At 43.8% G+C, this 26,700-nt stretch overlaps 1 protein-coding gene across 1 annotated transcript in view; it reads right to left on the bottom strand.

Annotated features, from left to right (window-relative positions):
• Positions 1-24,225, bottom strand: part of mtnr1aa (melatonin receptor 1A a) — a 39,525-nt gene extending 15,300 nt beyond the window's left edge. The window contains exon 1 of the mRNA XM_012835219.3: positions 23,637-24,225. Within this exon, the coding sequence (XP_012690673.2) occupies positions 23,637-23,820 (184 nt within the window). The 5' untranslated portion in view covers positions 23,821-24,225. The remainder of the gene's footprint in view (positions 1-23,636) is intronic.
• Positions 24,226-26,700: the final 2,475 nt, after the last annotated feature.

Genomic DNA, 26,700 nt, shown 5'->3' with positions numbered 1-26,700 from the left:
TTACAAATGCATTGTTGTTACAGTAATCAATTACCAAGAACGTCAACACAATTGGCCCAATTTCCTCAAGTGACATCACAGTGTTTATAAACACACCCAGTCCTGTTTTCCGTAAGCCCACCCAACCCTGAAACACTGGAGCGTCGGCAGCATTGGGTGAGTGTTTAGGCCCGACTGGGTCAAGCAGCGGAGCCAGAGTTAGTTATCAGATCAAACATGTTATTTCCCCCTCGATGTCTTCCTATTGCTCTTGGGCACGTGCCAAACCCACGCAGGCGCCTCAGAGAGGGTTCCGGATAACAGGCTGTTACTGCTCCAATAAAGACACTACATTCTGCTGTTTATGATGCTATTGATGAGAGTCTAGTATCTTCATCCATCCCCTGTATAAAGAGAAGATTCATCACATTCCACTGCCTCTTCTTTCTCACTCTATTACAAACACCCACACACACATATTCTTCCTCTGACATAGACACAATCCCTCCAGGTGAAATACCATAATCCCTTTTAAATGTGCTTCTCTGGACCCAGACCAAAACGTGGAAAATTCAGAACAAAAATGCCTGCCCTCTCACTAAACCGCTTATGGACTGTGTACAAGGGGAGGGAAAATGGTGATTGAATGAGTCATTATGAAATGTAACAAAGCAAAGGGAAAACATTTTTGATTTGACGACTACTGATGGATTTTCCACACGTGTCCAGGAATCATACAGTGGTGTTTTATATAGTGAGGCCTATATAGTGTGTCTTATCGCTTAGCTACTCAAGCTTTACTCAGAAGACACAAAGTAGCAGAATGGGCTCAAACTTTCAGAGGGACTGAGAGCAAGTCTGGCTCGCACACACTAGATGGGATGGCATGCACAACAGTGTTCCACTGACCCACAGAGAGAAGCCATTAAATGCATGCAAACACACACACACAAACTCACAAACCATTACCTTTCTGGTTCACAATGATGAAATTAATATCGACAGCAAATACGGAGGCGATTTGTTCAGCTTGGGGCCTTGAATCCTGCTGTTCAGATTGTATCTGCGTGTGTGTTTGCCTGTATGCGAGTGAGTTCACATATATGCACGTGTCTGTGTGTGTGTGTGTGTGTGTGTGTGTGTGTGTGTGTGTGTATGTAAGTGTGTGTTTGTATTTGTGTGTTTGTATTTGTGTGTGTGTGTATTAGAGAGACACCATTCCGTAGCCAATCTCTCTGAGCAGTGTCCAACACCAGCCAACAGGAACATGATGAAACAGAAGGAGAAGAAGAACAATATGAAAAAGAGGAGGAGAGAGAAGTAAACAATAGACCAGTTAATGGACTGCTGAGCTGGCAAATAATTTATGACCCATTTTGGTGTAGGTACCAGATCCATTACTGTATATAGGCTGTGAAATGTAACCCCAATCCCTCTTTATGGTTGGCTTTACAACAGCTGTAGTTGTGGAGCACAACGGACTCACTGTAATTTATTATTTTATGTTTACACATGCACCCACATATGCACACACACACAAACACATGAACACACACACGCACAAATACACACGCAACAATACTTATCTCCCAAAATACACAGACATATGATTATGGCTAGATCCGACACACACAAGCGTACACACACTTACTATTACAGTCGCCCTGTATCACCAGATGCAGGGGGGGGGGAACTCATATTACCTCATAATCATATAAGGGGGGATGTGTGCATTCTGGGGTTGGTTTTTGCATAGACAAATGGTTTAATGCACTTTCTGAAAAAAAAAATCCCATCAATACAGCGAGGGTGAGAGAGACAGGAAAAGAGAAGACGTTTATTTCATGATGTAACATAATGGACCGCTTTGCACTTAATCAATTTAACCTATAGCAGAATATAATATTCAATATTTACTGTGATACCAGCAACTTACAAATGTATTTTAACTCTGGACTCTGCTCTGCCCCTGCCAACAAACCGCCTCTAGAACTCTGACAGACATCAAACACTCTAAAGCATGATGAAGCAAGAAGGTTAGTGGTCTCTGTATTGCCTTCAGTAGCTTCAACTACCAGGAAATCTGTCTGTATCCCAGTGATTTCTCTGCATCTGAACTGGTTTACATCTCATCAGCCCTTACAGACTTACCACTGTTGACCTCCCTGAACTCTACCCCCTCTCCACACCATCACCAGCCCCTCTTGTAAGGATCTTTTCTTCATATTCCCCACACTGAACTCTTCCCTGACCGTGTCAGATTATTCAATGCCTCCTCCACCACAGTCTTTGTAATGCATTACTTCAGCCTCTCAGTCCCCCAGTTCTGACGCCCTTGCCCTGTATACATTCAGACTCCGAGGACACCTGGTCTCTCACTGTTTAAATTTCCCACATCCAATCCTCACACCTCTTAAAGCTTCCCGCCTTCCTGACCTCTGTGTCTTCAGACCCATTCGCTTTTCTTCTGTCTAGTCATTCTAGTCTGGAGTCTACTCATGCTGTCCATGTCTCTCTGTTCATCCTGTTGCCAGTTCATGCATGTTTTTATGTTTTAAATTCTTTTTTCCATACTTTTTTTTCCAAGGTTACTCTGGGCCTGAAGTGACTTAATCCATAAAGAAGAATATAACAAATATAAACAGTATCAATCAGTCTCTCCTATCTCGTTGTCTCTCCTTCTCTTTCCCTTTTCAGTTACTCCTTTTTAAGACATCTATTTCCTCTAACCAACACTGAGGCCAAATTAGGAGTGCCTCTGTAACGAGCAGCACCATCTTTGTTCTGTGCCTCGGATCAAAGGGACATAGTGTTCACATGAGCGGCGCTGGGGTTTGGAACATTGGTGTGTTTGTATCACATAATGGCATCTTATGTAAGCCAGCTTTGAGTGACTGACTGTCACCTTGGGTTAGAAAATTAAGCTTGGCTTTCCAAGGTGTCTCTTCCAATGGCTCTTTCTATATGCCTTCGTTTAATTGTCTTACAGGTTCTCCCATTTGCTCTCTCTCTCTCTCACTCTCATTCACTGGCTCTCCCAACTATGTGTCTGTCTGTCTCATTTTTGTCATTCTATATTTGTATCTGTTTTTTTTTTGTCTTGCCAAGCCTTAGCTATGGGGAATGTGAAGAACTGAAGTGTAAATGGTCACTTACATAGACACACACGCACACAAAAATACCTCTCCCATCATCCTCCGTGTGTACTGTGTTCATTTGTTGTGCACAGTTCTCCTTGAACAAGCCTCAGATTTTATGTGATCTCATTACTGCAAGCTTGCCATGTGCACGCATCATCCACGCATCACCATAAGCAGGATAACACCTCTGTCGAATATTGTGCATGCTCAGAGAGGAACAACTGAGCTCAGAGTGAAAGGGGCGATTGAAAATGGGACTCCTAGAATGAGATAAAGACATTTCATCTACATGAGATGGCAGTGGGATTTCAGTATGCCTTCCCTAAATCCACCATACACACTCACACATTGACATCAACTACACACACACATACACACAACCACACTCACACATGGAAATCAATTACACACACACACATACACACAACCACACTCACATATGGAAATCAACTACACACACACATACACACAACCACATGGAAATCAACTACACACACACATACACACAACCACATTGACATCAACTACACACACGCATACACACAACCACATTGACATCAACTACACACACACATACACACAACCACACACACACACACACACACACACAGGCACTATGTGGGCCCTGGGGTTGCGTGAGGCGTGCGGCGCTCCCGTGCACTTTGACATGAAGCACTATTGGCAGGACGGCTCCACAGGTGTGTGGTCTGACGACACACAGCCTGCTCCGAGCGGCAGGGGGCGGCTTCACGAGTGATGTGAACAGACAGCAGTGTCATGAGGAATGAGGACACACCGGCAAAAATATGGTTGATGAAAAAAAGAGAGAGAGAGAGAGAGAGCTCAGCTAGAGACAGACATAGGAAGAGTAAAGGTAAGGGGAGAGAAATATATTAGTAAGATCGTAAGCAGAGTGAGGAGCAAGAAAAAAGGTGAAAGAGTGAGAGTGAAGTGAAGAGGAGATAACACGAAAAAGTGAAAAAAGTCAGAGAGGAGCATAACTTCTCTGTCCAAAAGATAATGGAATGGAAGATGAGGTGTAGAGAGACACATAAAAGCTGCCAAAACCCTTGAGAGGAAGACCACAACCAGCAACAGGAGGAAGCCGTAAAAGAGAGAGGCTGACCGACATAGACAGACAGGGAGTGAGAGGGAATGAGTAAGTGCCTTTCTAGGAGCATGTACCCCTCACTCTCTGGCCCTGTTAGTTCTGTTTGGCTCTGTTTGACCCTCGTTGACAGCTTTTTGCCACCCCCAAGCCCTCTCTCCAGAGACACGGACAAGGACAGTCATGAGAGCCGCCAAACCTAGAACTTTAGAAATCTCATATTAAGAATTGATAGAATTCATTTTGAAACACTGTTAATGACTTAAGAATGTATTAATCAAGTGCCTTGTATTAATAATGACCTTGTATTAATCATGTGCTTATGTAAGCAGGAACATGGCTTTTCTGTGTTTCTGTGTGTGTGTGTGACTTAGATTATTAGGTGTTGACGCCACTTGGTCTGCATATGTGTTTAAGAGAAGGAACCTTTTGTCCATGTTTGGGTTAGAGGTGATAAGAAGGGTCGAACTGTGCTTCTTTCGTCCTTGTGTAAAACTGACATCCTTGCATGACAGGAAGCATAGTAAGATGACCTCGGATGTCGGAGACCCACCAAAAGGTTATCCCTGCTGACAAAGTGTTTTGGCGTCAGAGAACGATAACTTCTTTCTATATAAACCTTGTGTGATGTGTTTTATTTTGCTTCTCTCGTCTGCTGCAGTCTGGGAGTAAGCCCGTGCCTCTCTCTGGCCCCGCCAGGACGTGGATGAGCCTGACAAGCTTGTTGTTGTTGTTGTTGTTGTTGAATAAATATACTTTTATGCAACTCCGGAGTCCTGAGGTAACTTGAGTGAATTTTCGCCTAACAACCTTGAATGCGCCAATGACCTCCTGACCTCTTATAGGGCTCATGGACAAAATGGAATGCTAGAACTAAAACAAAAAATACGTTTTTAATAATAATGTTTATTATTATTAATAATAATAATAATAATAATAAATATAGCTGCAGGCAGCAATGGCGGGTTCCTCCTCAACATTCCAATCATTACAAAATTGACATGACACTGACATGTATTTCATACATGTACACAACATTGGACAGATAATTGGATCAATGGCTGATTTGAAGTAATTTTTTTTAATTATTCACCAATTATCACTGTCGAGAAATATCCATGCTGGTGACATTATGGGTTCTTGAGACTTTTTTGTTTCCCATGAGCAATAAGTCATGGGTACCAAGTTTTAGACATTTTGGACTGACAGGGTTAAAATGCCACCCTTTTGAAAGTGACAACTTTGAAGCGTGTTCTGTCAGGCCACCTGTGCTCTGGTCAGGCCCTTAATGCAGAGATCCATTCTTTAAAAGCTTTGATTACAACAATAACTGTATGAAAGTGGGGATACACTTCACTAAAGGACGTTTGTAGGTTATGTACTACTACTGCTTGCTCTGCCCACACACTTTCCCCATCCATGCTGTTTTCCTCTTTCCCAGTGCAGGTCACGCCAAGGGATAAATGCGGCGGCCGCATGAGGATTAGAAGTAGCCCAAAAAACATAGTCCCACACAATAACACTGTTTTCAAAATTTCCCAAAACTGGTTAAAAGTCCATGGTTATAGGAACTCTCCCTGAATTGACATCTCTCTAGTCTCAGACCCCGTTTACACGATGGGAAAACGCATATATTTCCATGCGTTTTGGCCTTTCATTTACACAAAAACGGAGGTTTTATCACGGAAAACGATCATTTCTAAAAACTCCGGCCAAAGTGGAGATTTCTGAAAACTCCGTTTTTGTGTTTGCGTGTGAACTAGGTCAAACGGAGTTTTAGGTTGTCAAACGTCACAGTATGCGACTAAAAATGCTTCACGTCATGTGAGCGTCCTATGTTTACAGTTAGTTTGCTCAGGCTACTGATCATGGATGGTGTCAAGGTAGTGCTCATTTGTGCGTTAATGCAAACCCTTTTGGCCTGTTTGTATTTACAAACACAACTGATTTTTTACATCGAGGAGCAGAGGCGAAGAACTGCACGGAGGTCAGCAGTCCTTCTTCAGCTTTCTATACTCCCAAGACGTAGGTACATTGCCTGCCAACGTCGCCGCCGACGGTTTTGGGTCCGACCAGGGCGAACCGCTGTCTGGTGGGAAAACTTCGAAAAAGAACTCGTCCTCCCAGAAGAATGGCATGAAAACTTTAGAATGTCGCGCTCATCACTTCTGTCTCTTTCAGAGTTACTGCGCCCCTCTATAGAAGGTCAGACTACTGTCATGCGGTCGCCAGTCAGTGTTGTTAAAAAAGTTGCCCTCACCCTATACTATTTGTCTGATGAGGGTAGACTACGTAAAACGGCAAACGCATTCGGTCTGTCTAGACCGGCCGTTTCAATAATAATCAGACAGGTGTGTAGAGCCATAACAGTTGATTTGGGTCCTAAATATATAAAACTGCCAAAAACAGAAGCTGCTGTCCAGTCCCTTGTGCAGGGATTTGAAGAAGCTCATGGCCTCCCTCAGTGCCTAGGTGCTGTGGATGGGACACATGTAGAAATTAAGCAACCTTCTGCCAATTCCACTGATTACCTCAATAGAAAAGGGAGGTTTAGCTTAAACATTCAAGCCACCTGTGATTATAAATATTCATTCATGGACGTAGTTGTGAAATGGCCTGGGAGCGTGCATGACGCCCGTATTTTTGCAAACTCTTCCCTGAACACGTCCTTGAAAAATGGAAACATCCCTCCCTGTCCAAGGCAAATCATTGAAAATGAAGAGCCAATACAAGTGTACATACTAGGTGACCCTGCATATCCACTGCTCCCATATGTGATGAAAGAGTATGTGAATGGGGGAAGCACTGCCCAGGAGCAGTACTTTGGACTATCTTTGTGCCGAGCACGGATGGTGATAGAGTGTGCGTTTGGGAGGCTAAAAGCCCGGTTCGGAGCACTGAGAAGGGCTATGGACATTAATCTAGATGATCTTCCCTTTGTAATTTATGCGTGTTTTGTGCTGCACAATTACTGTGAGGCTTCTAAGGACAGAGTAGACGACCATAGTATAGTTGAGGCAATTCAGTATGACCGGGACAACCAGCCAGACACACAACCAGCTGTCAGAGGTGACTCCATGACAGCAGAAGGGAAGAGGGTCAGGAGAATCCTAACCCAATTCCTGGATCCTTAAAAGGAACAAACCTCTTTCCAGCGTGTCATCCAGTGTGTCATACTCAGTCATACTGAGCGTCAGACAAAACTGTCTGCTACAAATACAACCCTTTAAGATCTCATTGTTCAAAATGTTTTGGCTATGTTCATCACAGCATTTAAATGTACAAGACGTTTGTTCAAGCAAATATGTTTACAGTTGTTTTCTGTTTTTACATTTACATTGTACATAGTTAACAAGCCACTTGAATGGAATCTATTGACATTGCCAAGTGTTAATGTTTGCATGTTTGGTAGAATACCATTATCCACATAAAGAATGAGAAATTCTTAATGGTCCTGTGTGAAAGCTTTCTGAAATAAGTTGATCTGGTTTGGCCCATATTGATTAATCACAGACACACATCTTCAGTTTTCAGACATTTTACTTCTGAAGAGACACTTGACAAGACACAAAAACAAAATGCCTGATTGTCATTTAGCCAGAAAATCAGAGGTAGTAGTGCAAATAAGCTGCCTCTGTAGTGCAAATGTTCAAATAATAAATAAAAGCTACTTCAAGTAAACTTAAGACTTCAAGAGGAATAACTAAATTGACACAACAAGTGGTGCACATAGTTTGTACATAGTATCCATCTGTAAACTTTGTTAACAAAAATATTGGAACTGCTAGGGGTAACATTTTACACTAAACACCCCCAAAAACTAATACCCCCCCCCCCAAAAAAAAAACCAATACAAGTAATTGATACTTGCCAGTATGGTATAGAACACACAAAATGTATTTTAAGACATCAACCATCAGAGGTAAATTCACTAAGCTTCCTTGAAAAGGGCTTGAGTAAATGAAAACTGCCCCATGCCCTCGACAGGTGTGTGTGTCAAATCTGATGTGTTGATGGTGCTGAGTGGCCCTGCATTCTGTGTTCTATTGTCAGCTGATGAGTTGGGTGGGACTGAGTGCTGAACTGGTGCTGCATTTGGGAAATATGACTGTGGTGGTGGCGTGTGTGCATATATCTGTCCATAAGGACTTCTTCCGTCAAATGGCATGTTGTAATGTGGCGGTGGTGGCGGTGTGTGCACGACTTGTCGCAGGAGATTAAACCCATCAGCAATTGATGTTGTAAGCCTATCAAGTGTATCTGTTATTTTGCTGAAATTATCAGATGCTTGCTTTTCTGAGGTCTCGATCATTTCAATCAGTTTCTTCTTGACACCTTTGTCCTCTTCAATGGCATTCAGCCACTGGGTCTCAGCTGGCAGCTTTCTCTTCAGCCGTTCATGCCGGTGTCCATCCAGTTTAGCCTTTACAAAGTAGACCAAACAAAATGTATTCATTGTAACTATAATAGTTTGTAACTAATTTTGCAGAAGTCATTTGAAGTCATTTGATATCACCACAATAAATGATGGCCTACATTTCCCTCAGCATAATAAATCTATGTCCAAAGTCCTTAAGACTAAAAATCACAGACTTTGTATAGGAATATAGAAAAGTATTTGATATAAATATATATGAAGTCTTAAAATAAATAACATACACACACAAGTTCCTTGAAATAAAACCAAAAATAAATAGATGACAATAATATGACAATAAATAGCCTACATACCTGAAGCAGGGCTCTCCTCTCCTTCACTGTGGGGGTGGGGGCCACACTGCCATCAACATCCACCTCTGCTTCAGACTCTAGCTCCGCGACTTCAGACGAGGACGTGGTAGATGGGGTGGGGGAAGGTGCGACGGAAGAGTCCAGTTCGTTAGTTTCGATGCCAGACTGGATGGTTGTAGTGGCAGGGGAGCCACCCCAAACTTGCTCACATAGTTCGTAGTAGAGAAGTACCACTCTACCATGGCCGCTCCTACGTCCAGTGTCGACTGCATTCCGGTACTTTCCTCTGACTGCCTTCATTTTCGTTGTCAGGTGCGCCCGAGTTATTTCCTCCTTGACATGAGGATACTCCTCGGAGGTCTCGGACGGGTACTGTTCTAAGAACAATGCCAACATATCCCTATATTTAGTTTGGCATGATTCCCAATCCACATTATCGAGTGCTTTATTTGCCTTATAATCTAAGGCGACTCGAAGCAGCAGCTCCACTTCGCTGTCTGACCATACAAATGAACCTCGCGCCATATTTACTCTCTAAAGGAAAAGGAAGTTGATCGTGTTTTTCGTAGTTGTTGTTGGTTTTGAGAATTCTGATTGGTTTGCATGTCTTTATCCTTCCCGTTACACTGCCGACTACAGGTTTGGCATAGTTATGATGGCGCCCGGGGGCGTATTTATGCGGGTTCATATAAACAGAAACTTTTTTGAAAACGACCTTGTGTGTACGATGTTATTTTTGAAAACGGAGGGGCAGAAATATTCGTTTCTGGAAATACCCGGCTATGTGTAAATGTGGCCTCAGTCATACACAACTGACAAGAGGCATGCAGTGAACTGGACCAAGGTACAGCTAATGTCCAGCTGTTTGCAAGTGTACCTTGTGATGGTACAGCAGCTTGACAATACTTTATCATGGTCAGACTCTCTCATCCCATTTAACTACACAACATGCACAATCAGGGTGACCAACAGTATTATTAACATGAAAGCTTGTCTCGGGGGTCATGCATCTCACTACAAGCTTTTGATTAAACGTGAGGACCCTGTTAGCAAGTTATTTCTATTCATGTTTTGTTTGTGATTGAATGGTAATGTCAGCTAGCTAAAAACAATGTTAGTTAGCTTGGCTAAAATGTTTTTTATAGCAACAGATAGCAACAAATCAGATCAATGGAACTTTATTCAGAAAGGGGGGGTGGATGGAACATATACAGTAAAGGTGAAATGGTAGGCATTGTTCTGCCTTGAAGCTGCATGCGCATCCTCATTGTTTGTAACCACCAACCCATCTAAATGTAAAGATAATATCCAAGCTAGCAATTTTGCCAAATTTGACTGCAACTTTTTAGCATTGTAGGGCAAACACACTCACTGCAAAGTGTACTAAAACGGTCACCAGGTTAGCAAGCCTACCATAACCAAGGCTCAAAATACAGATATAACTCCAAAATAATAACGCACACAAAACAGGCCCTTAAGCTAAACAAAACAGAGAACAGAAATAAATAAAACAATGAAAACTAATGTGGGAAAAACAGCGGCAGTTGCTGGACACTACCTGTGGTAGAAATGCCCGTATTCGTTCCACAATAGCAACAGCATCATTATATAAATGTTCTTAACGTATGTAACAAAACATACCGAGGGCTGTTGAATTGTAACCTCGCTGCTCAACACTCGTCCACAGTCACGTCAACGGCTGAGGAGTCTGTCACTATGTGGTAAAAACATTAGGCTACATCTCACCAGGTTGAACACCATGCAAATATGCTAGCTACTATGGATGTAGTAAGAGAGTTGCCAGCCTACCTGAAGTACACGGAGCTAATGCCTAAAGCATTCAGTAAACCTCGCAGCAAATAATTGACTCCATTACAACACGGCAATTTAAACTATTGCAGGTCTTATTAAAGTACTTACTTACTTTATTTTATTTGTCATTGTCACAAAAACAACGAGACAGTAGAGGCAGCAACAGACAGCTAAAAATTTAAATTGCTGTGGACATTAACTGCCACAGCTAAATAATAATAAATAACAATCAATGAATAGATAAATAAATATCCCTGAGTAAATTAAAAAAAGAAATATATACATTGAGGTGCATCAATAGTTGCAGGGTGGAGTGTTAAGAGTGCAGTCTATGAGGGCGGGCCGGGGGGGAGGTGGGTTGGTTTTGGGTGAGCTGTTGAGAAGCCTTATTGCACGAGGGTAAAAGCTCTTTGCCATTCTGGAGGTGCGCGCTTTTGTTGATCTGAACCTTTTCCCTGACGAGAGTAGCGGGAACAGATAATGGGCAGGGTGGGAAGGGTCCGTGAGGATGCGATTTGAACGCTGCAGGCATCGGGAGGAGGAGATGGAATAGATGTCGGGCAGCTCTGCTCCGATGATCCTGCCTGCTGTTTCAATCAGCCTCTGGATGGCTGCCTGCTCCGCCTTTGTGCAGCTGGAGAACCATACGTTCAGGCAGTATGTCAGCACACTCTCTATAGCGCAGCGGTAGAAGTTGCTCAGTAGTCTCTGAGGAAGGTGTTCTTTCCTCAACTTCCGGAGGTAGAAGAGGCGTTGCTGGTCTTTCCCCAAGACGGAAGCTGTGTTGTTTTCCCAGGACAACTCCTCCGTCAGCGTTAGACCCAGAAACTTAAAAGAGGTGACTCGCTCAACCTTGTGGGGCGCCAGTGCTGATGGTCAAATTCGAAGAGTGGTGCTTCCCCAGTTGTACTCTCTGTGTGCGATTGGTCAGGAAGTCCAATACCCAGTTACACAGTGTAGCACTGAGGTTTAAGTCCTGAAGTTTGGAGATGAGTTTGCCTGGAAGGATCGTATTGAAAGCAGAACTGTAGTCTATAAATAGAATACGGATGTAAGTGTTCTTTAGCTCCAGGTGCTCCAGTGCAGTGTGAAGCAGCAGGGCTACTGCATCCTCTGTAGATCTGTTCGCTTTGTAGGCAAATTGGTGTTGGTCAAAGGAAGCTGGTGTGATGCCTCTTATGTGTTTCATGACCAGCCTTTCCAAACATTTAGCAGGTATGGGGGTGAGAGCCACTGGCCTATAGTCGTTCAGGCATGTGACCGCAGTCTTTTTTGGCACAGGTATGATGGTTGATGCTTTGAAACATGGGGGGACATGAGAAAGGGCTAGAGAGCGGTTCAAAATGTCTGTAAAAACCTCTGTCAGCTGGTCCCCGCAATTCCTTAGTACGCGGCCTGCCACACCATCTGGTCCTGCCGCTTTCCTGGGGCTGATGGTTTTCAAGCAGAGTCTGACCTCGTGGGGGCTCAGAGTGGGTGCAGCAGCGTCAGAGGGTAGGGGCAGAGGCAGCTGACCAGTGTTGTCCCTGTCGAACCGTGCATAGAACTGATTCAGCTCTTCAGACAGGGTAGCACAGCTGGACGGGGGGGATGACGCAGTCCCTTTGTAGTCCGAGATTGCCCTTATTCCCTCCCATACTTGTCTCGGATTGGTGTGAGTGTGGAAAAGTTGCTCAACACGTTGCCTGTGCTTGGCTTTTGCAGATTTTATGCCTCTCCTCAGTGCTGCCCTGGCTACGCTGTACGCTGGTGCATCACCTGATCTGTAGGCTGCATCTCTGGCCTTTAATAGTGTACGCACCTCTCTGCACATCCATGGATTTTGGTTGGGGAACACTCTCACAGTCCTCCTTCTTATGACATTGTTCACGCAGAAGTTGATGTAGTCCATAACTGAAGATGTGTATTCCTCCAATGCCCTTTTTGGGTCAACAGGAGCTTCCAGGCTGTTAAATATTGTCCAGTCCGTGCTGTCAAAACAGTCCTGCAGCTGAGGGATGGCATCCTCATTCCACACTGTTATGGACTTGGTGGCAGGCCTTGTCGCTTTTATTCTTTGTTGGTATGAGGGGTACAGGAACAGCGAGAGGTGGTCAGACAGGCCTAGGTGGGAGTCAGACTGTACTTTGTAAGCCTTAACAACACTAGTGTACACCTGGTCTAGTGTCACACTGCCTCTTGTTGCACAGGTCACGTTTGGATGGAATGTGGGGAGCACAGATCTGAGATTAGCTCGGTTAAAATCTCCTGCTACAATGAAGGCGCTGTCTGGGTGTGTGGCCAGTCTTTTACTTATGTAGACATGTAGCTGTGCTAATGCTAGTTTAGCATTAGCGTCCGGAGGGATGTAAACAGCACAGATGAAAACAATGCCAAACTCCCTCGGTAAGTAGAAGGGCCTGCACTTCAGAAGCATAAGTTCCAGTTCGGGGCAGCAATACTTTTCGACAATGCTTGCGTTTGTGCACCAGCAGTTATTTAAGAATACACACAGACCGCCACCGGACTTCTTACCCGAGTCAGCTGTTCTGTCGGCCCGGTAGACGGTGCGGCCTGCTAGCTGGATAGCTGCGTCTGGTGTGGTGCTGTCTAACCATGTCTCCGTGAAAATCATGCAGCAGCAGCTTGTCAACGTCCTCTGTGCTGTGAGTCGTAGTCTGATCTCATCCAGTTTATTTCTTATTGAGCGGACATTGGCGAGGAAGATTGAAGGAAGCGGTGGTTTGGATGGGTTAGCCTTTAGCCGAGCTCGTACACCGGCCCGCTTGCCTCGTTTCTGCTTCCGCTCACAGCGTCTCCTCTGCCGGCCCGTTGAGGCAGAGCTTTCGCTGGGTAAACTGTGGATCTCGGGAGGAATGGATATCTCGCTTGACAGTCGATGTAATTCACGATTTATGTCCAGGAGCTCGGCACGGCTGTACTGTTGTGCCAGTGCAGGGCACATGAGTGCTAACAAACAAACTATTATAGTAGTAGCATAACGGAACAATTGCTAATCGCTAACGATATGCTAGTGGCTAAAACTAACGAAATCTCTTGAAATGTGCTGACTTTGACATTATGACAAACTAGTTAGTCAACAACTGTCCTAACACAGTCAAACACCAAGCAAGTGCAACACACAAGACAAAGCAAGACGGCAAATAAGTTACTTACTAGTTCAGCAGACAGTAGAAATTGGGCAGCTTCAGGCAAACCTACATTTAGCAGTAATATGCCTACGGACCCTGGTATGGCAATGGCACGGAGGCGATTCTCCATATGAAAAGTCATTGTAGCGCCCCAATTTTTAAAAAACTGTTATTTTAAGGTAAAACTGTTTATCCTAACCCTAATCCTGATGTACAATTACTGTATAATGCCACTTTAAGAAAACAGCACGTCAGCCATGGGCTGTCTAGAAGCTACTGGATCCTAAAGCTAACAAATGTAGCCTGTCAGCCGTGGGCTTGCCTATAAACTCCTGGGTCCTAAAGCTACCCGGTTACATTACATTGGGAATTGCGCTAGCAATTAGCCAAGCATGCATGTTTCAAATATTCACCAAAAATCTCCTTTTCATCTTACAGTCAACTTTTTTCAGATTTGTGTACTAAACATTCTCAAGTGTCTTCATATGAACTTGTGATTGAATCAGAGTATCACTTTTTGAATGAAAAATGTGTAAAGCATTGTTTTAGCGTTAGCGATTAATGCAATTTGCTTTATATCAATCATTTTTGAAGATATGAAGTTGCCTTTGCACATCGGAACATGTTGTAGTGTCTCCCACGTGCTTACCAAGTTTGGTGTTGATATCTGAAAGATTTGCTGAGATATGACTTTACTTCCTGTTTGGCATCTTTTCTGCTGAATTTCATTTTTGAAAATCGGTCAAACGGTTCAAAAGTTACAGTGTTAACAAAAGTCCAATTTTGACCCGTTGGTGGCGCTAGTGTGGTCTAGTGGGAGACATGAAACTTGGTGTGAGTAAAGTAGGGACTGTCCTTAATGAGTGTGCCAAATTTCAGAAAAAGTTACCATACGGTTCTAGGGGCTGCCATTGACTCCAATGGCACAAGAATAATAAGAAGAATACCTACAATAACAATAGGTTTCCTCCTGACGGAGGAACCCTAATAATTTAAAAAAAGATCTTCAAACTACCCCTGCCACCCATGCACTTGACCTATCCAGCCCAAAGCAGCTAGGCTGACCTGCCAATCAGCAGAACAGTGGATTGGATGAAGAACAGAATGGCAGAGGAGGACAGGAGGGGGGAAATAAAACCAACCAAAACACCACCTAACACAATGCAACTTTGATCTTGTCGCATGATTGCTTCATTTAGTGAACAAAGACACTGCTCTGCTATTAGACACAGAAAAATACACCAACAAAAATGAGCACGGCAAAGGAGTCTGTTTTGCAAGGGACCAGGAGGAGAGCATTAATTCCAAAAAGAGATTCTGTCCCTTGACAGCTGCAAACAGCCCCCACGTCAGCCAGTGATCCGGCATCGGGCACAGGGTGCTCAGAAGACTGATAGGTTCGTGACAGATTAAAGCCACAATGCAATAAACTATCACACCCACCAAGCCCACCAGGGCAGCACGGCCAGAGGTGTCACTGACCCCACTCTGATCAGGGACCGAAAAAGCAGATTGATATGCGTCCACCTCCCTCGCTTTGTGTAAGCGCCAGGGAATACAGGAGAGCTCAAACAACAAAAGTAAACACTGAATGCAGCGGAGGAAAGGCAAGAGACAGAGAGAGAAAGAGAGAGAGAGAGAAGGAGAGAGAAAGCTGGAGAAAAATCAGTAATTGCAGAGATTTTCTGAAAGAGCAACAACCAGCAACAACCAGGGAGAGCAACAGTGATGAGAATGGCCAGAGAAGGAGAGCGCAAAAAATAGCCCAGGTGAGTGTGTGAGAGGGCGAGTCAGCAAGAAACAGGGAGTGCCACACAGAGAAGGAGAGGCAGACTGACTGAGAAGGAGAGGCAGACTGAGAACGAGAGAAAGACTGAGAAGGAGAGGCAGACTGAGAAGGAAGGAGCTCAGGCTGAAAGGAGCAGACAATGACTGAACACTCCTAGCTCCAGTGCCAACACAGTTTAAAGTGTTTCCTTATGCCCGTTCACAGAAGGCAAAGGCTGACACGCCACTGACTTCAGCAGCCCACGCATGCTGGCTTACGTCAAGGGACACCATTATGGTGATGGGAGGGGGACAGACATTGGACACTGCACTTCACAACTGCAGGTAGCAACCCAGGCAAAGAGATGTCCTCCACTGTTCAGACAAATTCTCAACGAATCAGTCAACTTCAGAAACTATTGAGTAGATGCAGTGTTCATTCACTGGTCTCCCTGCATTCTACCTTTGCTACATGCTATTGCTGTTTCAGAGGGCAGACGTGGGGTGGGTTTGCACTTCTTCTGCTTTTTTGCCCAGAACTTTTGCATGTCGAACAGCTTGCCATGAAGGCTCGGCTCCAGCACTGATGTTTGAGTGACCACCTCAACACAGATGTCTTACACCGGCGAGTAAACTAAGAAACTCATTACTGCCAGTTTTTGCTACAGCCAGTCTTCGTTCTGTTACAGAGGTTTCCTATTCTATTCCAGGGCAATCAGGAAGGTGATTGAGCACAAAGGAGCACTCCCCCCCAACCCAAACCCTAAACCCACAGGCTGATGATCCCATCCTGATCTGGCGTGGGTCCAGAGGCTCATCCGTCTCGGAGACAGTTAAGACCTCGCCTCACTCTCCTCTTTTCATCTGGGTTTATGTGCTGCCCATCACTCTCGTATTTTTACAGCTGTCTACCAGGAATCAGGGGCTAAGACTGATCCACACATTACCTGATTTAGGAGCCTAGAGGAGCAATGGTTGTGCTTGGCTGGCCGCCTGGCTAACTGACTGGCATTGGCTTTCCCTAAGGACATGATCCTTTCTGGACTAGTGAAACAATACCAGGCCACCAGTAGACTGCACTCAGGGTTAGAGGCCGTTGACAGCTTGCCACTGACGTTCAATTTATCCATTCAACTTTATTTATATAGCGCCAAAACAATAAAAATTGTCTCAAGGCGCTTTACAGAGCCCAGGGCCCGGACCCCGTAACATACATACACAACAATCCACACTAAGTAAACAAAGTAACGCAGCAGTTTAATTTTATAACTGACTGGCCAACACACAAAGGCTCAGGTGATTCTACTACACCCACTTCTCCTTATGCTTGCGGAAGGACCTAGCAACATTAAACCATTTGGAAAGTCATCCATCAGGGTATAGCAGCTCTAGAGGTTGCATGAGCACTCGAGCATTCGGGTGCTTGAGCAGTTACATCAATTCTCGAGTTTCTACATTAACATTGAGTACTTTATCATACGTTAATCATGTGATGGTACGTATTACCTCAAGTGCCTACTATTTTAGCTGACAGGAAGGTAACATTGAAGTTTTGTGATGACACAGAGGGTTGCTGTTAGGTGAAGCTATCAATTAGGCCTATTAGTTTTATAGGAAACAAGTAATCGATTCATAAAATTATGCACTCATGCAACCTCTAGCCGGTGCTTAAGCGGCTCTGTAATGTTACTATACGCTGTTCCAAAATAACAATGGAACGCTATGGACTGGACTGCACTGAGGTTTGTACTGTGTCAACCACTGAGGTTTGCACTGTGTGAACCACTGCGGTTTGTACTGTGTGAACCACTGAGGTTTGCACTGTGTGAACCACTGAGGTTTGTACTGTGTGAAGCACTAAGCACTGAGGTTTGTACTGTGTGAACCACTGAGGTTTGTACTGTGTGAAGCACTAAGCACTGAGGTTTGTACTGTGTGAACCACTGAGGTTTGTACTGTGTGAAGCACTAAGCACTGAGGTTTGTACTGTGTGAGGGGGAGCGTGCCTATGTTCCCACAGCCCTATGTTCCCACAGCCCTATGTTCCCACAGCCCTATATTCCCACAACCCTATATTCCCACAGCCCTATGTTCCCACAGCCCAATGTTCCCACAGCCCTATATTCCCACAGCCCAATGTTCCCACAGCCCTATGTTCCCACAGCCCAATGTTCACACAGCCCTATATTCCCACAGCCCTATGTTCCCACATTTCTAAGAGCTTTTTCAAAATGAGGTCTTATGTTCCCACAACTCTGTGTTCCCACATTTCTAATATTCATTACAAAATTAGGCCCTATGTTCCTACAGTTCCCACATTTCTACCCCTGCCTGGTAGTTAAGGGTTCACCATTCCGTAGCTGGCGATTTGAAGGAGCTAGCTAGCTTCCAATCTCTAACCCTAACCCTAGAACATAGGGCAGTGGGAACATTGGGACTCCTTTTTTTAAATAAATCTGTGAACATAGGTCTGTGGGAACATAGGGCCTAATTTTCAAAATTGTCAATGAAAAAAAATCCTTAGAAATGTGGGAACATAGGGCTGTGGGAACATAGGGTTGTGGGAACATAGGGCTGACCCGGTGTGAGGCACTAAGCACTGAGGTTTGTACTGTGTGAAGCACTGAGGTTTGTACTGTGTGAAGCACTGAGGTTTGTACTGTGTGAGCTCTTCCACTGCTTGTATACCTGGTGCTGCGTTGCCCATACCCTCATATGGGTTTCCTGTTTTTCCCCTTCCTTTGGTTTAAGGCTCACTCATCCAACACACAAAGTACCGTTAGGGCAGACTGATCCAGGCGCTCCAGCAGGACATCACAAATGCCCGGGTGAGCTTTCAAAATGGATGCCTGTCTGGATGACTTTTTGTGTGTGTGTTTGTGTGTGTGTCTGTGTTTGTGTGTGTGTGTGTGTGTGTGTGTGTGTGTGTGTGTCTGTGTGTGTGTGTGTGTCTGTGTTTGTCTGTGTTTGTGTGTGTGTGTGTGTGTGTGTGTGTGTGTGTGTGTGTGTGTGTGTGTGTGTCTGTGTCTGTGTGTGTGTGTCTGTATTTGTGTGTGTGTGTGTGTGTGTCTGTGTTTGTGTGTGTGTGGGTGAGATAGAGAGTAAGCCTATGTGGGTCTTTGTGTGTCATAACAGATAGCTTTGATCCAGGAGGACATCAGGTTCCACCTCGTGCCGTTTCTACTGTTTAAAGACTAAGGATTCCCGCTGTGTGGCTTGGGCACATCTGGTAATTAGACGCTCTCCTGGAAAATAAGAAAAAGGAAAATCACTTCCACGTCTACACACATCAAATAAATCTCTCTCGCTCTTTCTCTCCCTCAGTCTGAGGCTTTCTGCTTCAGCAGTTGCTCAGCATGGTGTCATTTTGAAAGAGCATCTCAGGAAATTGTGATCCTTGTTGTTGACTCACTAGGCAGTGTTTAACCATTATCCAGTGGTCTGTAAATGCTTCACAATCTTGAATCTATTACCCGGATTTGTCTGTCTGTCTGTCTACCTATCTTTTTTTTTCTGCTTACATAATTACATTTTGAGTGTATTGTGCATTACTGCCTGCAATCCTATTTAAACTCACACAGACCAGCAACTTTTACTCAGCATTGAACTTTGCAGAAGATTGACACCTGGGGGCCTGAGCCCTCAAAGCGCTTCATTCAACAGACCATCTAATCAGAAGGCAGGCCAAGAGTTTCCCACCAAAGGCTTGTCAGTCATTATCCTTCCTACACCACAACATGCAAAAAGTTGGTTTGCTTGCTAACTGTTGCAGTTTAAGATAACAGGGAGATTTTCAGCCCAAGGCTTTTTTTGAAAAAGCATTATTTTTGTTGCTTTTACAGCAACATTCTGCTTCGTATGTCCTTTTTACGAACTCTGATATGAGTTTTCTGGTCCACTATGCTTACCTCACTAGAGGGAAATCCCAGAAAGTGCACAGGCGTGTGGGGAAAAATCCACAAGGCCCCTGCTACGGTTCAGCAACGTGTTTAAAAATGTTTTCTTGACATGGAGCTACGACAATAAACACTGGCCTCCTGATGAACGTGGGGGTTGTGGTAATCCCAAAAACAATACAGCCCAGGGCAGCCCCTCGCAGCCAAAGAAAACCCACGGAATATGCAATGCAATTAATTGTGACGTTAATAAAAAAAAATTCATGCCTGGACATCTGGAGACAAATGAAACTGGAGCACACACACTGGGAATCATGGGAAAGCTCGTATGAAGTTCCCATTATGGCATCAGCTTGCCTCATGCTGCTTATGGTAGCATGTGCCATATGTCAAATGCATATTCTCTCCCAAGCCAGCCAGGAAGAGACAAAAATGTGTTCGCATTAATGAATATGACACATTCTACTCCACATGTTCACTGCAACTGACAAACTAACTCTATGGTATCTCAAATTAACTTCCTCTGTAATATATGCCACATGCTGAGAAGTCAATCTAAAAGGCTTTTTTTCTTTCCTGTGAAATCTGATTGATCACTCAAAGTCAAAGGTGTTGACATCTCCGCCCACCCATGACATAATTTCCATTAGCTGAATGTGCAGGGACAGCTGTATTCTCCCTGTCAGTCACAATAGAGGTGGACAGATGTGCTCATGACATGGAGGCATATCAGCACATTCCCTTGTGTGTGTGTGTGTGGGTGTGTGTGTGTGTGTGCGTGTGTCGGTGTGTGTGTGTGCGTGTGTGTGTGTGTGTGTCGTGTGTGTCGTGTGTGTGTCGGTGTGTGTGTGTGTGTGATATGTGCCACAGCCCTCGTGCTCAAAACTACTTCACTCACATGACAGGTGAGAGTATTTATGACTCTTTGCCTGACATTTGTGTTTGCTACCTGGCCCAAGCACTCACAATATAGTGATCACTCAATCACCAACCAATACAAATCAAGTCTATAGTATGCAAAATGATAAATGAACATATTTGATCTATCAGCAAAGATTTCAAGCGAAGTTTACATACTCTGCAGTGAAAATGCGCAGTGTTTAAGTATACTCAAATTGACCTTGGCGTTGCTTCTGTTAGTCAACAAAAATGCAGACTTCAAATTGGCTTCCAGATGATCCATACTTTTGGAGCACAGCAGTTCTGGCAAGCAGCAGTGGGCCAGCTACTGACTACAGCGAGCTGAGCCAGTGAGCACCACAGAGGAAGACCAGTAATTCCCTCTCCAGCACTGACCTACAAACGCCAGCATCAGCACTGTTAGGGCCCAGAGAGAGAAAGAGAGCAAAAGGAAAGATTGATAGAGAGAAGGATGGAAAGAGAGACTGACGTGATGATGTGTTTAATATAAGGTGTGTGTGTATGGTGAGCATGTATGTGTATGAGCGTGAGAGACATCTGAGATTATGGGAGCATTGCTGCTGCTGCTGAAATCGGACTGGCCTGAAGCACAGAGGAGGATGTGATATGTGCTAAGAGCTTTGCAGCTTCAAATCCCTCCAGCCCTACCCCACAACCCTTCCCCCATCCATCAGGCAGTGTTGTGTGTGTGCTGGGAGGAAGGTGGGCAATATGCCAGTGCCTAAGGCAATGGTACTCTTGAAGTGCATACATTTTGTCAATGTTTTAGTTTGTTTCTGTTGTACTGTTATTTTGTTTTCTTCTTTTTTTTTGCTTTGGTGCATAGTAGAACCACGGCGGCTCGCTTCCAATGTGATGCAAATTCGGATAAATCGCATAGAATAAACGGATTGAAAGTCCTGGGCAAATCTTATAGACGAATCTATGAATGCGAAAGTGCATTTAGAGTTTATGGGCTGGTCATAAATGAAGACTCCTGACACAGTCGAATGCTTTACCCAGTGCAATAGCTAATCATCTGTCCGAAATGCGAGAGGGAGAGCGCATGCAAGGAAGGGGCCTGCTTCGCAATATATGTGCATTGTTTATCTTGTGAGGCACGGGACATTTCGGCCGACTAGTATTTATGACTATTAAGACTATGATTATTTCCCTGATATATATATATATGCACTGTAGACAGGTGTGTAAATATGATCGTGGAGAAAGCCTCGGGATTCCCTCCATCCCAGACAAAAATGAACAAACACTTTAACATACACGATTGTTAGACTTGCAAGTATCGCACACTTAATTTAAACAAATCATTCCATTGTTTCAAGGTAAATGATAGAATGCTTTTTGAGAAAGTCTCTTCGTAATTTACCGACCATACAACCCTGGATTCTAAAATCCTAATGAAGGAGGCAGTGCACAACCAAATCATTGAGATATAATCTTTTCTGCCAAGCTATTTATGTAACTGCTGTCCCTGTATATTCCAATAAAAAAAAAACTCAATCCAGGACAGCAGTGGCTTGTTGCATAATTCTGCGTACAGTTTGGGTGGAAAAAAACAGGGATTATAATATAGTCAAGGAGAAATGAGAAAATGTCCCCTATGTTAGAATAAAAGAGGTGGAGCTTGCAGGACACATGAATGAGGGAGAGCAAAGAATGAATCCCATCCTGGCGTTTCACATCAATTCACAACATCCCCCGTTACAAATATTTCGAGGGGCCGATGCACTCAGCAGTGGAATTCTTTAAAGTTGCGGAGGAATGACGACGCTCATTACATATATTTCTCCAACTGTGGTAGAAATAGTCCTGCTGTGTAAACAACAACAGGGTTATGAATAATGATGGATATTTATTTGAAAAAAATTATGAATCACTGAATCATTCATTTCAGAAGTGGTGGGTGCGCACAGCAGTGTGTCTAGTGGCAGGTGCAGCTTCTCAAGAGATTAAAGCACGATTGCCGCACATAATGAGTGGGAATCGTTTTCAAACGTTACAGTAATATTAGTATTCAAATGTCTTGCTATCTAGTCGGAACGTGTGGCGTGAGATACGTGGTACACATATTGAAAATGCCCCGTGGGTGACCCAACTAGTACGAGTTGGAAAAAATATGCATTCCGCAATTATTCTCATTTTATGAAAGTAAATGGGTGCACAGAAATTCCCATTGGTTACCTGAATTTCAGGTTGCTCCTCTGATATACAGTACACCTAAACAATCTTGAAGCAGTTCACTTCGAAGTTCAGAGACAGCTGCCAAGATAGACCGCTTTAAATCATACCTCCATCCCAGCAACCCAAGGCACTGTACATCAGTCACTCTTAAATCTCCTCTATTCATTCTTACTCGATCATCTAAAGCAGCGAGGCACGTCTACACCGGTAAACTTACTCCCACTGTCGTTGGAATAGAGGCAACTTCTCAGGTTGGAAACATTCGGGATACGTAGCAACGAATAAGACCACTGGAGTTAAAGGCATGACTTTGTAAAGGCAAACTAATGAACTGACAAAAATACACAACGTTGCACAACTGTGCCATTCATTCATAACGCAAGTTACTGTGCCATTCATTCATAACGCATCACATGGCATCTTTGATAGTGCAATAGTCAGCTTTTTCCATGATATACACATGATTCTGAAATCGTGACACAACGGGTAATGTATTGTTTCTCTGTGTAACAGCAAGGGCAATATGTAAATATGCGTTCTAACATCGTCTCAGCAATATTGGAGTCAGTATGAGGTGCCCGGGAAGGACGCTCATTAGCCTGTAGGTTATTCTAAAAGTAAACACATATAATTGAATATCAGCACATGAGAAAAGCCTGTGTTAGGATACGGTGATTATTTGAAGACAATGGTACGTTCCCGTAAAATCGAAATGATACATGAAGCACCAATACTTCAACAGCGCTGAGCTACTCAATTTGTCTATACCGTAGAAATGTGAGCGTTTTGTTTGGCGCTTTTTCGTTTGAACAGACACATTTAAACAACTATGAAACGAATACGAATACGGACGTAGAACCGAACGCATACAGATGTAAACCGCATTCTTTTACTGAAGGTATGTGCAAAGAGTCACTAAAGGCAACTACCTCAGCTCTTCGGAGCACTCTCTCTTGCTCGCATCACTCACCTGCGTTCCTCAGCTTCTTGTTTCTATAGACGGAGAAAATCACCAAAAGGTTCCCCAGAATATCAACCACTATTGTGAATATCAAGAAGCAGCCCAAAGTTGTAATGACCCACGGAGGTCTATTTAGAGGTTGCTCGTTAAGGTCCTGCGAAGAACTGTTCAGATTACTTCCATTTATAAGCATTGTATATTCTCACGTAACTTTCCTCACAGTTAATAAAATAAATGTGCACATTTGCGTTCCATGAAGTCTAAATGTTCACGCCGAAGCTGCCGTAAGGTTCTCTGATGCTTCTTCGCCTCTCCATGGTGTAGGTATGTATACTCCCCAGTTTGGCGGTCAACTTTCTCTATTATCAGTTTAACTTGGATGTGCCAGGAGGTTTCACTTTTATGGGTATGTCTGCTCCCATCACATGGTCGATATGTGGCATCCAGCGGCAACTTTAGACCTCCCCAACATGAGATTAAATTGAGTACCGCGGATTGCGAGCATGCTGCCGCGCTGTGGCAGCGAAGGGAAACAGTGCTCACGAGATGCCGTACACAAGTACCCTCCCTCTCCTCCTCCAATACCCGCTTGGAAGCCTCGATGCTCTCTCATTCACACCTCGCAGCAACTCGCCGTTCATTTATTCATGTGCTCATTCATCATTATTTAAATAATAAAGAAAAAAAGTATCTCATGCTTTATTTATTCCACGTCCTATCCATTCACATGTTTTGAAACAGGCACATGGCAACACAGTGTGATGATAATAATTGAGTAATATAATGAGAATGTAATTATAATGATGATGAATGATAACAATAATAATAATAACAATAATGCTATGGCGATGATGATGACGACGATGAAGAAGATGACGAAGATGAACTGGAAAATGGATATTACTTAGATTGCATTATGGACCAGATACTAGATATGATCATGTTACAGTAAAAAACATTATCATCCTTAAAGATCTGTGTGGTCTCCAGCATGTGGATTAAGGGAAGGCTTGTTATCTCTCTCTCTCTCTCTCTCTGTGTTTTGATACTGCTCACAGTGTAGGCTAAGCACTGGAGCTTGTGATGCTGTCAAATATTGGAGTATATCTCTGGATGCCCAAATATACCATCTCATCATGACAAGCATTGAATGAATACAACAAAATAAGGTTTTAGTCATCTTTGCCATCTTTCATTATGACATCGCCTAGACAGCTTTGTGAGAATATATTCATATATTTGTTTTCCATGACTTATCAAAGGTCTAACCTACCATAATGCTACAATGGCCCTGATAGACATTTATCCAATAATAATACCCAGCACCTGTTATAGAAATGGATGGATTCTAACAGAGCTAAACATAGCACAGAGGAAAAAAAACAACAAGGACATGTGACTGTCTCGCTATCGCACTCTCCCAGTTATACCCACATACTCTTATACAGTCTCTCTCATGCAACCAGCCACAAATGTGTGTACAAGCAGTCTCTCTCTTCCACCTACTTCTACACACACACACACGCACACACACACACACACACACACACACACACACACACACACACACACACACACACACACACACACACACACACACACAAACACACACACACACACACACACACACACACACACACACACACACACACACACACACACACACACACAGTCCCCAGCGGAACTGTGCATCATCCAGTCAGACATTGAGAGGGGTTGTCAGTAAGCCTCACACAAACAGAACCTGCTGCTTTAATGTAACTTTAATGCGGAAACATCTCACTAATGGGCTCTCTGTGGTGAAAACAGCTAATTGGGATGTCAGCGTAGGATTCCTCTCTCCTCTGTCCCTCTTGCCCTCTTGCCCTCTTCCTTGGCTCTCTTCTCTCCACTCAGATTGTACTGTGTGCTTTTCCTCTCCCTCACCGGCTTGCTCCTCCATTTGGGCAGGAATGGGCTCAATGCATGGTGCAACTTTATAACCAGGGCAGGGCACCCTTATGATTTGAATGTGACAGTTACGACATGACACAATGATACTCCTGGGTCATTCCACGCCAAACGGGACAATTAAGGGAAAATTCCCCACTCGACCATCTCAGATTTGGCTGAAAAAATTCAAGGTTGTTCATACACTTCTTAATATGAATAGTCCCAAATATTAGCTCTCTACTCCCAATAGTTTTTTCACAATAGGATGTTTTAGGGGGAAGGGGGTGCCAATACTTAAGACGCTTTTTGAGCAGCGTTTTGTGAAGAGCCATTTTCAAATTGCTATTACTAGAAAAGTATTTAAGCTAGCTCCTTCAAACTTTGTACTAATATTTTGGACTATACCTATTAAGAAGTGTATGAACAACCTTGATTTTTTTCAGCCAAATCTGAGACGGTCGAGTGGGAGCCATTGTCCCGTTTGGCGTGGAATGACCCTCCTGTGAAAATGTGCTGTGTTTTGGTTACACTGAATGGTCTGAGATTTCAAGTTATCCCACATGTTTACTTTAGTCTTCAGAAGCCAATTGACTTCTTTGTACAGCAAAGTAATGGGTACTCTTGTGGTCTCAGTTGCACTGCACTGCACTGCTATCTACAGCCATCTGCTCAATGAAAGGTGTCCCATTTCCTGGATTACATTGCGTAGGGAACCTCTTGCATAAGAACATGAAATGATGGAGTCGTTGTCTTGTCTCAGTGCATTCCTCACTTGATAGCACATGTAACCTTTTTAAAAAACAGAAGCCTGGTAAAACACCAGTGGGTATTGTGAGATTTTTTAAATATAGTCATCGTTGTGGCTTTGAGGCTGACCAAACTAGCGAGGGTGTGCCTGTCTACCTGTTTTAAAGGTACTGCAGACATGTATCAGTAACAAACCATTCAGTAATGACACATGGAATAGCCATGGCTTCAATGGAGAGAACAGACCTTGAAATGCATTCAGAGAGCTTACACTGGTGTTAAAGATTTCTCAGTCTGAAGTGATTCAGGAGGGGCTAGAGGAACACTTTCCTGCAACCCGATGAAATTAGGCATACCCACCACTGCTAAAAGCAGTCATGTTTTCAAGGAGAAT

Source organism: Clupea harengus, chromosome 22, assembly GCF_900700415.2.
Source record: "Clupea harengus chromosome 22, Ch_v2.0.2, whole genome shotgun sequence".
Lineage (NCBI taxonomy): Eukaryota > Metazoa > Chordata > Actinopteri > Clupeiformes > Clupeidae > Clupea > Clupea harengus.
Note: the sequence above shows the minus strand (reverse complement) of the source record. Positions and strands in the feature narration are given on the sequence as shown.